At 42.1% G+C, this 13,246-nt stretch overlaps 4 protein-coding genes across 5 annotated transcripts in view; 2 read left to right on the top strand and 2 right to left on the bottom strand.

Annotated features, from left to right (window-relative positions):
* The window catches only part of LOC308080260 (NACHT, LRR and PYD domains-containing protein 3-like), a 185,136-nt gene that overhangs the window by 116,264 nt on the left and 55,626 nt on the right, over positions 1 to 13,246 (top strand). The gene's annotated exons all lie outside the window — the stretch shown is intronic.
* The window catches only part of LOC308080276 (uncharacterized protein), a 116,044-nt gene that overhangs the window by 75,773 nt on the left and 27,025 nt on the right, over positions 1 to 13,246 (top strand). The gene's annotated exons all lie outside the window — the stretch shown is intronic.
* Positions 86 to 13,246, bottom strand: part of LOC308080264 (sodium/potassium-transporting ATPase subunit alpha-1-like) — a 377,427-nt gene continuing 364,266 nt past the window's right edge. For both annotated transcript variants that reach the window (XM_080422050.1, XM_080422051.1), the window contains exons 18-19: positions 2,339 to 2,590; positions 86 to 855 (exon numbers count right to left, since the gene is read on the bottom strand). In XM_080422050.1, coding sequence (XP_080278176.1) covers positions 709 to 855; positions 2,339 to 2,590 — 399 coding nt within the window. In that variant the 3' untranslated portion in view covers positions 86 to 708. The remainder of the gene's footprint in view (positions 856 to 2,338; positions 2,591 to 13,246) is intronic.
* Positions 3,570 to 12,960, bottom strand: LOC308080280 (sodium/potassium-transporting ATPase subunit alpha-1-like). The gene is made up of 8 exons (XM_080422078.1): positions 12,674 to 12,960; positions 10,725 to 10,901; positions 9,763 to 9,876; positions 6,847 to 6,948; positions 6,311 to 6,412; positions 5,568 to 5,681; positions 4,835 to 4,969; positions 3,570 to 3,621 (listed from the first exon to the last, which is right to left on the bottom strand). The coding sequence occupies exons 3-7, from the start codon at positions 9,790 to 9,792 to the stop codon at positions 4,907 to 4,909; spliced, it is 411 nt and encodes a 136-aa protein (XP_080278204.1). The 5' UTR covers positions 9,793 to 9,876; positions 10,725 to 10,901; positions 12,674 to 12,960; the 3' UTR covers positions 3,570 to 3,621; positions 4,835 to 4,906.

The raw sequence follows: 13,246 nt of genomic DNA, 5'->3' as shown, positions 1-13,246 counted from the left end.
TTACCTTAACCCCATCCCTTTTCTGAGGTGAGCTTTAGCCAAAAATAGCAGATCTACAAGCTCAGTGAGCTCGTAGATCGGCTATTTTTGGCTGAGAGGTATAGGTGTAGAGGGGAAAAGGAGAAGACGGAGCAACTATCAATGTGCGCTGCGAGGCGTTGTGAGCTTGTAGATCGGCTATTTTTGGCCGAGAGGTATAGGTGTAGAGGGGAAAAAGTGAAGACGGAGAAACTATCAATGTGGAGCATAATCGACAAACGGTAGCCGTTTTGTCAACAACGCGCCGGGTGCCCTCATAATTCACTGGGAAGACAAAATATTGTCAGACTTTTGACTTAATGGAAGCGGGAGGGTTTTCCAATTCTTCCGTGTGTGTATCATCATTAACATCGCTGGCTTCAGCAGTGGCCATGGTGAAATGTAAAGTAGTAGTACAGACGCAACGCTACAGCGGTCTCTCTCTGTTTGTGGGTTTGTCGTGTCGTCTTTTTTTTCCTCCCCCGTCGTAAGCACGCATGCGCGATGCACGGAAAAACATAACAGCGACTCGAGCATGGCTTCACCCGGACGTGCAATCGGATGTGCGCATGCGCGGGACTATTTTTTTTTTATTAACCCTTGAATCGCGATACGGCTTTTGATTTCGATACACTGTATCGAACGTCATTTTCGGTTCGATTTCGATACGTATCGAGTATCGTGACACCCCTAGGCCACGGTCATCCTGTTCTGGGTCAGCGTGCCCGTCTTGTCGGAGCAGATGGTGGAGGTGGAGCCCAGGGTCTCTACAGCCTCCAGGTTCTTCACCAGACAGTTCTTCTTGGCCATGCGCTTGGCGGTCAGCGTCAGACACACCTGGGGAGGTGGAATTAACAGGGGTTGAGTTAGAAGAGGGCTATACCTGCCCGATGACATGCGTCTTGAATCAGGATTACATTTACACCTGATATATATATAACCATAAAAATCCAATCTCTCCTTCCCACACAAAATGCAGATTAACACGTTGGTTAATTCCTCTTAACATTTACATACGATCGAAAGACGGTAATGATTTACACCGTTGTTGCACACCAGTGATCAATGGTTTCCTGTCTCTGACTAAACCGACTGATTTGGACCATGGGATGACTTGTAGAAAACGTAATGGCAGGTAACCATTTGCTTTGTGTAAGCACCTAAGGTAGCTCTCCACCGCACCAACGTCGTTAAGAGTTGGAAAGCGTCCAAGCGAAATCTGTTGAATCAGCGGTGGGTACGCCGCCACGTCAGGTCGTAGGAAAGCGTGATAGCAGACCGTCGCGGCAAGTTGTAGGGAAGCGTCGAAAGCAGACCAAGCATGCCATCGGATAGCAGCGGGCTCGTTGTTGAAAAATAAATCAAGCCTAGGCTAGTTTTAGCACATCTGCCAGTGTCGGCTCTCAGGTGCATTCAGCTACTTTTGTTCACACCTTCCAACAGACTGATCTCCCGACTTCATTGGACTGCCAGTCTGTAGTAATCTGTAGTAGCCTGTTTGGTGGAGAGCTACCTTAACACGAGCCCCACTTACATCATCTCAGCCCTGTGCGCCAATGCTGCACTTAAGACCACATGGCAGAGAAAACCCGGAATGCAGGATATTTGAATAGTGAACTAAAGGAAAATATACAGAAGGAACGCCAGTGGCACCAGAAATGATTATATTTTGAAAGCTCTATCTATTAAAGCTAATATAGGGGCCATCTGAAAAGACCATAATCCAGCAGTTTACCAAAGTTTACCAAAGCCTTCTGTATGAACAGCTTTACCGTTTACATTCGTTCCTTATGTCAGATTCAAAAGTTCATTTATTGAATGATTAGTGATTTTCCGTGACTATTGCAAAGCTTGGTATGTTTATCAAGCTGCCCTGAAAGTAAGCATTTGACTTCCGGTCGGTGGACTTCAAAATAAGAGAGTTGATCAAGTAGTAAGAAAGTGTTTGGCATCCGAAATAGTGTCCATATTGTGCAGCCCTAGCTAGCATGAGCGCATTTAATAATTTAAATTGTCCGTCATGACTCTCTCTCATGGTACACTCTTATTTTACTCTACACAAATCGATTTAGACAAAAATAGCCGAGCTACAAGCTCAAAAGTTGTGAGCTTGTGGATTGGCTATTTTTGGCGAACGTTCCCCCCAGAATAGGGATGAAGCTGGGGGTTCAAGTGGTTAAACAAAAGTGGCATTTTAAGTTTTAAGCATAATTTTTATTATCACGATAATATCGTTAATCACAATATTTGTTTCCTGCAATAATGGTGACATGTAATTTTCACATGGTCCCATCCCTAAACCCGACGGAGCAGGACTCACAGTGACGGTGGCCAGCAGACCCTCGGGCACGTTGGCCACGATGATGCCGATGAGGAAGATGACGGCCTCCAGCCAGGAGTAGCCCAGGATGAGCGAGAGGACGAAGAAGGACATGCCCAGGAAGATGGACACGCCCGTGATGATGTGGATGAGGTGCTCGATCTCGATGGAGATGGGCGTGTACACCCAGCGTGGCGATGCGACCCATGACCGTACGGTCTCCGGTGCTGATGACGATGCCACGGGCAGTTCCTGCAGCACAGGGAAAGGGATGGCGTTGTTACATTTTTTATACCATGGAAAATATGTTTATTCACACCACAAAACAGTGTTGATTTTGTCAACTAAAACTGTTACGAAAAATGTTCGTCGACTACCTTTTTTCACTGACGATAACTAAATAAAAAAAAGAAATACAAACTAAGCTATGATGACTAAAGCTTAAATGTATTGACAATTTCGTCAACAAATAAAAACTAGACTAAAATGTTAGGGAGGGACTAGAGGAGAAGAGATCCAGTAGATCTAAAAGACAAGTCATTTTATGTTTGGTTGCGCTCGGGTGTTGCGCTCTGAAAATAGCAGATCTACAAGCTCACAACACGACGCGGTGTGAGCTTGTAGATCGGCTATTTTCAGCATGCAACCAAGTATACAACTAAATGGAATTTTATTCAAAAGACTATGACTAAATCAAAATTTGCTGTCAAATCAACACTGCCACAAAACCAACATGTACCCTATAGCGCAGCGCGACGCGTTGTGAGCTTGTAGATCTGCTATTTTCAGAGACCCGAGCGCAACCAAACATAAAATGACTTGTCTTTTAGTTCTACTGGATCTCTTCTCCACTAGTCCCTCACTAACATTTTAGTCTAGTTTTTATTTGTTGACGAAGTTGACGAACATTTTTCGTCATACTTCGACAAAATTTCCCACCCATTTGTGGGTCATGGACAGATTTTTATGGGTCGTGAGTAAAAATAGCCCTTTATTTTTCTTTAGTGTTACTTTTTGCCGAAGAGATTTAGTGTTGAACGACAAAAGATAAAAAACGACAAAAATAGTCCCAAGCTTAGTGCTAGAGATAAACAAACCGACTCAACTTTATTGGTCCGTTCATAGCTGTAATCATCCTTTTTCCTAGTTTTGCCTGTGATCATACCTTCAACACAGTTAGTGGAGAAGAAGGCAATGTTCCTGGTCTCCAGCGGGTTCTCGTTGGAGAAGTCTGGGGTTCGAGTCTGGGGTTCTGACTCTCCGGTCAGGGAGGAGTTGTCCACCTGAGGAGTAAACCAGTCACACATTAAAGAGGAGGAGTCTGGGGTTCTGACTCTCCGGTCAGGGAGGAGTTGTCCACCTGAGGAGTAAACCAGTCACACGTTAAAGAGGCAGTCTTGATTTTGTCAACTAAAACTGTTCAAAAAATGTTGGTCGACTGCCTCTTTTCACTGACGAAAACTAAATAAAAACTAAATAAAAACTAAGCTATGATGACTAAAACTAAGACTAAATAAATTGACAATTTCGTAAACAAATAAAAACTAGACTAAAATGTTAGGGAGGGAATAATGGAGAAGAGATCCAGTAGAACTAAAAGACAAGTTGTTTTACGTTTGGTTGTGCTCAGGTGTTGCACTCTGAAAATAGCAGATCTACAAGCTCACAACGTGTAGCAGATATACAAGTTCATAGCTTGTAGATCTTCTATTTCTTTTAAGTTTTTGCAAATATATGAATATATATATATATTAAATATGAACTTGTAGATCTGCTATTTCTTATAAATCGTGTTTTTTTTTGCAAATCTTTGAATATATATATACATTTTTAAAGCTAATATTTTTAACTCAAATCTCCAGAGCTCTTGGCTGAATCCCAGCATAATAAACTCTGCTCTGCTCTGCTTGGCGCTGGTGGTCGGGGCAGAGGATAAGACCTGCAAATGATTCAGATGCGCGCAGTGGTGGAAAAAGTACTCAAATGTTTTACTTAAGTAAAAGTATCAATACTGCAATGCAGAAGTACTCTGTTACAAGTAAGAGTCCGGAATTCAACATTTACTTGAGTAAAAGTACAGAAGTATTGGCATCAAAATGTACTTTAAGTACCAAAAGTAAAAGTGCTAAAATATTTGAAAATAGCAGATCTACAAACTCACAACACGTCGCGATGCGACGCGTTGTGAGCCTGTAGATCGGCTATTTTCAAATAGCCTAGGTATAAAATAGGGCTAAAGTGGTTCATGTATGTTTTATAATGTAATAATTCATATCTGAAAAGTAACTAGTAACTAAAGTTTTCAAATAATTGTAGTGGAGTAAAAGTACAATATTTGCCTCTGAAATTTAGTGGAGTAGAAGTAAAAGTATTGGAAATTGGAAATACTCAAGTAAAGTACAAATACCTTACAATTGTACTTAAGTACAGTACTTAAGTAAATGTACTTAGTTACTTTCCACCACTGGATGCGGGTCCAAAATGTAACGGTCCCACCTTGCAGGCGGCGGCAGAGATGATCCTCAGGTCAGCAGGGATCCTGTCTCCTCCTTTCACCTCCACCAGATCTCAAACCACAACCTCCTGTGCGTTGATGGCTTTCTTCTCACCGTCGCGCACGACCAAGGCTTGCTAATAAAGTGACAGCGAATGCAACAAGATCAGTACGTCGTTTTCATCAGAAAAACAAGGGGAAGTAAAACCAGCGCTTTGATTCATGTGCTTTAAATTGTTCCCGTTCAAATGTTTTCTATAATGAGAAGCACTTTGCTGAAATGAATGTTTTCATATTAGTCGTTCTCGTATTATAAGTGGGATTCATTGCTATTGTCGCCGACGGGCGAAAATCTTGTCCAAAGACTTTTAATTGATTAAATATTAAGAAGACCAGACTTAATTACTTTCAACCTGGTTGGGCATGTCATTATAGGCAAACATTTAACAAAATCTTCAATCTGTTTTTTTTTCATAAATAGCTAAAATAGCCGATCTACACGCTCACGATGTGACACGTGAGCGTGTAGAATGTCATGCGACAAAATAGAAGATAGGCCATTCATTTTATGAAAAGATTGATTATTATGGAAATACAAGGGTTCTACCCGACAGCGACGATATACAACAGGGCTCCTACTGTACAAGATGGTGAAGGTTGCCGTGCAGCTCTTCGTGCTAAACTGAAGAGCAAATGGATGGATTAACAGAAGTAGAAAACTTTCTGGGGCAATACCTGTGGAACCAGGTTCTTGAAAGAGTCCATGATCTTGGAGCTCTTAGCCTCTTGGTAGTAGGAGAAACACCCAGTGACGATGACCACAGCGGACAGAACGACACCCAGGTACAACTGTGGAAGTCAAGGATGGAACATTTTGTTCAGAATATTGCATGAATTGTCTTAACCGATTCAATCCGGGAACACATCTGTGTCACCTAGCATAACATAGCAGATATACAAGCTCATAGTGCGGCTATGAGCTTGTAGAACTGCAATTTATTTAGAAAAATCGTGAAAATTAGTGCAAATATTTGAATATGTATATACATCTTTTTTTTAAGCGAATATTTTGAACTCAAATTGAACCACTGATATAGAAACATAAGTACAAAAAAATATATATATATTGGGTTTTATTGGGTTAAGATGCTCCACCAAGATGCTAAAATATTACACCAATGCATGATGCAACAGCTGGGCAACCATGACATTCAGTTTTGAAACAATGCTGGAAGTCGCAGGCGTATACAAGCGATATCCAGCCAATATACAAGCTCACAACCTGCGACGCACGTGAGCTTGTACGTCTATCAGCTAGTTTGGCTTGGTATATCGGCTACTGTATGTTAGTCACGCGACACGTCATAAGACAAACCGGGTTTGAGAATTTCGTCATCAACAGTGCGTAAAAATAAATTACGCGTGGTCATATGCGAGATATATGAGACAACGGGGACATTCTTAGGTTTGCATCTTACGTCGTCGTTGACCGGCTCGTCTTCCATGGCGGCCTGGATGCCGTAGGCCAGGAAACAGAGGAGGGCACCAGTCCACAGCAGCATGGCGAAACCTCCAAACATCTGCACAAAGAGAGGAGAAACAGGAGCGGTCACTGTCGGTCTGTCAGTGTCAGGCTTAAAGGAATAGTTAACCCAAGAAATGAATCAATTACACACACACAGCCTCGATTTCGTGGAGATTTGATTACCGGCGGAGTCGAATCAAAGAAAGAGTCTCCGGTAGAAGACTCAGAGTCTCCATTGAGTCGTCAAATTATTGGCTCAGGAATACGAAATAAGAAAAAAAAGCTCTATGAATTCAAGGCTTTAAGGCTAGGAAAGTGTGTAATTGATAGGAAATACGTTTTTTTTGGGGGGCTAACTACCCGTTTAACACGGCAGCCGAATGTGCCGCCAAAAATACTTTTAAGATTTTCACATGGGCGCCCTGATTCAGAAAAACATTGGGAACCCGCTGCCTTCTAGCTATCTCAGATAAGACAAAGGTTTAAAACCTGTTTGCAGAACTTGACCCACTCCGGGGTGGTGGGGGGAGGGGTGAGAGCGTTGGGGCCGTCCCGGGCCAGATTCTCAGCCGCCTTGGCGTTGGTCAGACCCTGGAAGTAGAGGAGAGAGAGACAGAGGAAGGTACGATCGTCAGATGTCTACATTATGTGACAATAATAATAATCCCATCCCAGGTTAGGCCTGTCACAATTATTACATAATAGTCGAATCGCAATTATTTGAGATAGTCGAAATTATTTTTGCATTAATCGTCACAATCGTTTCCATGTTGCCAAATGTTCATACATTTTCAAATATAAAAAAAGCTGAAATAGCAGCTCTACAAGCTTACAACGCGTCACGAATTGTAAGCTTGTAGATCAGCTATTTCCACTATTACAAAAATATATAAAAGCATTAAATGTCAGTCATTTCTTTGTACATTTAAGTTATTTGTCATATCTGCCCTTGATTATGAAGCCTATGAGTCAAACAGAAATTAGTGTTTTATTTATGTTCCAATGTTCGATGCCAAAAAAAACACATTAATCACAATTATTTGTATGACATCGACAATTAATCGTCAACTTAATTGCGACAGCCCTGTCCAAGGTGTCCGGCTATAGGACCATCTACAAGGCAGAGCAGAGTGGAGTTCTCTGGCCTCATGTGGTATTTTTAACCACACCAGAGTGAATTATACCCCTTATACCATGATGGCCATTTGTCAAAAAGACTAAAGAACTAGAAAAAGTGCACAGGTCTCCGCCAGGTCACGTAGGTTATTGTGGCCTCCTGGTGGCGCTATAATAGGCCAATGTGAAAAGAGTGGCATTTCTTCCTCGGCCTAGTGGGAATTTGCGTGCATTCATGATTTGAGGCATTTTGTTGCAAAAATGTGTTTTGCTAAATTAGACCTGCTGGTGGCGCTATAATAGGCCAATGTGAAAAGAGTGGCATTTCTTCCTCGGCCTAGTGGGAATGTGCGTGCACATTTTCACGGAAATCGCACGCTGCGTTCATGATTTGAGACATTTTGTTCAAAACGGACCAATCCTGCAAAATTTGGAAGCCAACCAGGATCAGGATGGAATATGAAATATCTGAAAGATCCGTCTTGATCACATGACTATAGAGACACTGTGATTTGTGTGATGTTTGGATAAAATCTGTAGGAGTAATATCCAAAAATTTGTTTTGCACAAATCGGCCTCCTGTTGGCGCTATAACAGGCCCATGTGAAAGAGGTTCTGATTTGGCATCCAGGGAGAGTGTGTGCACAGTTTCGCAACGACCGGGCCGACGGAGCCGGAGATTAGCTGTACACAGACAGAACTAAGTGCTCCTCGGAGCACAGGTCTCCGCCAGGTCAGGTAGGTTATTGTGGCCTCCTGGTGGCGCTATAATAGGCCAATGTTAAAAGGGTGCCATTTGGGCCTTTAAAGGGTGCCATTTGGCCTTGCCACAGGCACGGCCAAATGGCACGGCAATCGGATACTGCATTCATGGTTTGAGGCATTTTGTGCAAAAAAACATGTTTTGCTAAATTAGACCTGCTGGTGGCGCTATAACAGGCCAATGTTAAAAGGGTGGCATGTGTTCCTCAACATAGTGTGAATCTGCGTGCAAAGTTTGACTGCAATCGGACGGTGCGTTCATGATTTGTGGAATTTTGTTCAAAACAAGCCACTACTGCAAATTTTAGATGTCAATCTTAGCCAATGAGGATGGAATATGAAAAATCAAACACATCCGTCTTGATCACATGACTATGGAGATCATGTGTACCGATTTGCGTGAAATTTGGATAACATAGGAGGGAGTAATATAAAAAAATGTGTTTTACATAAGTCGGCCTCCTGGTGGCGCTATAAAAGGCAAATGTAAAAAATGCAGAGCAAAGGTTTTTCCTTGACCTCTGGGGAGTGCGCATACAAAGTTTTACACAGATCGGTGCAGTGATAGGTAAAAATATGAATCGGCCTGTTATAGCGCCACCATGAGGCTGATTTGAACATTTTCAAGTGGCATTTCTTCCTCGGCATTCACGGAAATTGCATGCTGTGTTCATGATTTGAGGCATTTTGTTGAAAACAAAGCACTCCTGCAAACTTTGGAAGCCATTTTTAGCCAATCAGGATGGAATGTGAAAAATCTGAAAGACCTATTTTGTTTAATGACTATAGAGATACTGTGTACCGATTTGCGAAATTTGTAGGAGTACTGTCAAAAAATATGTTTTGCACAAATCGGCCTCCTGGTGGCGCTATAAAAGGCCCATGTGAAAAATGTGGGGCAGAAGTTCGGAATTGGCATCCAGGGAGTGTGTGCACAGTTTCGCCAGAGATTAGCTGGTCACAGACGGACGGACGGACAGACGGACAGACAAACGGACGGAGGGTAAAACATACTCTCTCGCCATGCCTTTCGGCCTGGCGGAGACAATGACACACGGACGGACGGACAGGGGGTAAAACATACTCTCTCGCCATGCCTTTCGGCCTGGCGGAGACAATAAAGGAATGGATGGATTCATATTCTGAGGCATTTCATATTCATTGCCAGCACTCTCCAGAGAAACCACTTGCAGGGTCCCCAGTTCAGACTCATGTCATCATAAGTAGGCTATGCCCGTACTGGAAAACCTCATATGTTACTTTTTAGGATTCAAATTCAAAAATGTCAAAAGCAGCAGATCTACAAGCTCGAAACGCGGTGCGAAGCGACACGTTTTGAGCTTGTAGATCTGCTACTTTTGCAATGTTTTTTATACTTTTGATGCTTTTGTGTGACGCTGTAGTATGATCAAGTAGTGCCGTTGATTTACAAAAAAAACACAAAAAGTTAGAATATGGAGATATGAGGTTTCTGCCAGACAGCAACATGCGTGTTCCTGAACAGAGGGAGAGACGTGGTGGACTCACCATGTCCACCTCCTTCTTCAACTCGTCCATGTCCTTCTCCTTCTTCTTGCCCTTGGCCTTATTCTTGCCTCCCTGCTCCGAGGTCGCCGCCAGCTCATACTGCTCACGTCCGTCCTGATGACAGCACGAGGACGCACGGGGGGGGGGGGGGAGTAAGATGACAAACACAGTTGGTCAGATTCATCATGTATGCTGGAAAACTGCAACAAAAGATAGTTTTGTTTTCATTCATTTGAAAAAAATAAAAACAAATTGCTGAGCATGGTACTTTTCCGTGGTAGTGTTAAAATAAATGAGGCTTCATTTAAAAAGAGGCGAGTATGAGGTAAAGGGACAGTGGTTTGCCTATCATGACATGCCCAGAATATGATGGGATGCTAGAGTCATGTGGTTCAAACTCAAACAATCAGATTTCAGTAAGTTGTTGCATTGTGTAACGGTAGACGTGTAACGATTCACTTAACTCACCATACAAGTCACAATAATAGGTTCACGATACGATTTAAGATTTTTTAAACACATTTTTTTTCCAGACAAATGTCTTTTTTTTTCCTCTTACACAAATCCAGCATTTTCTTCTCTTTTATTCAATACTGTTTCCCCTAAAGTTAAACAATACAGTAGCAAATGAGTGAAGATTTGTTTTAATCAATTCTCTTACAAAGATCCTGCACGGTATTCTTTTTTTTTACGCACCCTCTACTGTTTGCATCGAGATACATTTTTTTATTAAATTGATTTAAATTGTCACCAGTTTGAATCGATGTTAATCGATTTACGATAAATCGTTACATGCCTAATGTAACAGGGTTACTTTTAGTGAAAACACGGTGACACAGAATGTTGATATTTTGGACCATAGATATCGTGACAACAACACTCTTCTCCTCTAGGTTGGAGAAATGCCGGAAAGCTTTTGCCTAGCTACTAGTGCCAGGTGTAGCTAGGCCAGTGGTTCTCACCTTAACGTTCCTTTAGGGCAGGGGTCTTCAACAGGGAGTCCGGGACCCCAGTGGTTCTCAAAGGTTGGGTCCAGGGACCCAACCTAAGCTCACAGTGAGCTTGTAGATCGGCTATTTTCGGAGTGTCGGTGTAGAGGGAAAAAGAGCAGACCAAGTACAGAGCCAACGTCAAGTTGACTAAATATTGAGGGTTTAAAGGTTACCCGTCTGAAAATATACACATTAACATGAATCCAGCTACTGTATCAATGAAATCTATGATGAAAAAATGTTTTAATCTGCAACACAATTGTATACAGTAGGTAGTGGGGGTCTCTGATTCATCTCTCTGTCAGCTAGGGGGTCCTTGGCCTGAAAAATGTTGAATGTTCTAAAAGGACCCTTACAGATCTGTAACTCTGAGACTGTGTAATGGAACCAACTAGTAGAGCAGAGACTACATTAGATTAGACTTTTATCGTCCCAGAGGGAGATTACTTTTCACAGCCATTTCAACACATAAACACAAACATATCTCTGCTGTCGGGCAGAAACCAGCTAACTCCAAAATGTTCATTTTTCAGGAAATGAAATAACAAAACAAAAAGTGGAGTTAGGAGGTTTTGTTCATCATTGATAAGAACAGCTGAATGGACCTCCAAGCTCACAATGAGGTTGAGGTCAAAAGGGGATGGAGCCTGGAGTCAGCAAAACCAGCTAACTCCACCCCCTTTGGTGGAGTTAGCTGGTTTAGCAGACAGTTTGGGGATCCAATGGAGTTAGCTGGTTTTGTCAGAAGAGCTTTTTAATACTTTTCATTTAGTTCAATATTTTTTTGACCAACACACAGACGTAAAGGGTGTTCAATAGCACTGATTTATGAAGAAAAAAATGTGAAAAGTTGAAAAGTGGAGTTAGCATGGTTTCTGCCAGACAGCGACGATATATAAACACAGCAGCATACAGATAGACAATAGTCCTTATAAATACTAGAGTCTGAACTTTATATTGGTCATTACTACTTAACTTTTTTGACGACACCGGCAACTGCAATTACGCAGCTGATGTGTCGGCCATGGCCCCACAGGCAAACATTTTCAAATGATTTCAGAAATGTTCAAATGTTTTCAAACTTTTTTTTTTTAATTCAAAAACAGATCTACAAGCTCATGTGTCCTATTGATTTCCCTATTATGATGGGGGGAACAATCTCCAGAAATAGCCGAGCTACCAACTACAAGCTTGTACATAACATCAGCTATTTTTGAAGAAGGGAATTAAACATAGAGATTATATAAATGCACAGAAATAACAGATGTCCTCAGATTTTAACTAAGTATTGGTGTGGAGGGGGAGCTAAGTTATATGTAAGTATATTTTACACAAGCTCATGTTAATGTATGTTTTGTAATAATAATCCAAAAAAAAAGTAAATAGTAACTAAAGTTTTCAAATAATTATAGTGGAGTAAACGTACAATATTTGCCTCTGAGATGTATGAACACTAGAAGCATAAGTACTGAAAATTGGAAATACTCCAGGAAAGTAAGAATACCTCAAAATTGTACTTAAGTATTAGTACTTGAGTAAATGTACTTAGTTACTTTCCACCACTGTGCATATTGCATCCATCTAAAAGACTGAGAATCAAGCAGGTATATTTTGAAAGTAATCTTGTACACAAACAAACATGATGACGAAACGACCTGCAATGATCACCTGTTGCAGCTCTTCAGCAGCAGTGAGTGTGATGATGATGTCTACAAATGAACACAATCAGTGTATTCAATGTAATTAAATTAACACAATACCAGTGTATTCTGCTGTGTACGCTTTAGTTGCAGTTTTAGCCTCTTTAGTATATTTTTATAGTCTTTTCCTCTCTTTTAACGCCACACACATAGTCTCCAGTGCACACACTTATGATAGGCACACGCTTTTACAGATCAGATCTGCGATCGCTCACTTACCAGAGTTCCACGGGACGGATCCTCCTCACGTCGGAGGAAACTCCCGGACGGAGAGGAAGGTACCGAGGGAGACGCGCGGGGATCCTGGTACGGGCGAGGAACCGTGCGGGTAGAGGCTCCCATTGCCATCGATACTCCTCGCCAACGTCAACTCGCTGGACAACAAAATGACAGAACTACGAGCGCGGATGCAGTTTCAGGAAGAGACAAGGAACACTGGAATTGTTTGTCTCACTGAGACGTGGCTGGACGCTGCAGTCCCCGATTCAGCGATGGAGCTCCCTGGCTCCTCCTCTCACACTCCCGTGTTGACACTCAGGTAGAAACAGCTGAGCGTGAAGGAAAAAGGGGGAGGAGTCTGCGTCTACGTCATGGACTCCTGGTTTTCTGAATGATGCACAGATCATTGGCTCCCTCTGCTGTCCAGACGTGGAATATATAGTGATTCAACTCAGACCATTCTGGCTTACAGAGAGTTCAGTGCTGTGAGTTTTATTGGTGTCTCTACATCCATCCAAGAGCCAGTATAGACACAGCACTGAGCGAGCTGAATGTCCCATTTCACAAGTTTTC

The sequence above is a fragment of the Gymnoscopelus braueri genome, assembly GCF_963280865.1.
Source record: "Gymnoscopelus braueri genome assembly, chromosome: 24".
Taxonomy (NCBI): Eukaryota; Metazoa; Chordata; class Actinopteri; order Myctophiformes; family Myctophidae; genus Gymnoscopelus; species Gymnoscopelus braueri.
This window is presented reverse-complemented; position numbering and strand designations above follow the sequence as displayed.

Excerpts from the sequence above, each read along its gene's own strand:
- LOC308080280 (XM_080422078.1), bottom strand. The coding sequence starts at position 9,792 with ATGGACGAGTTGAAGAAGGAGGTGGACATG. Across the intron at positions 6,949-9,762 it reads TGAAGAAGGAGGTGGACATG|GGTCTGACCAACGCCAAGGC; the intron begins GTGAGTCCACCA and ends CTCTACTTCCAG. Across the intron at positions 6,413-6,846 it reads GGGTCAAGTTCTGCAAACAG|ATGTTTGGAGGTTTCGCCAT; the intron begins GTTTTAAACCTT and ends CTCTTTGTGCAG.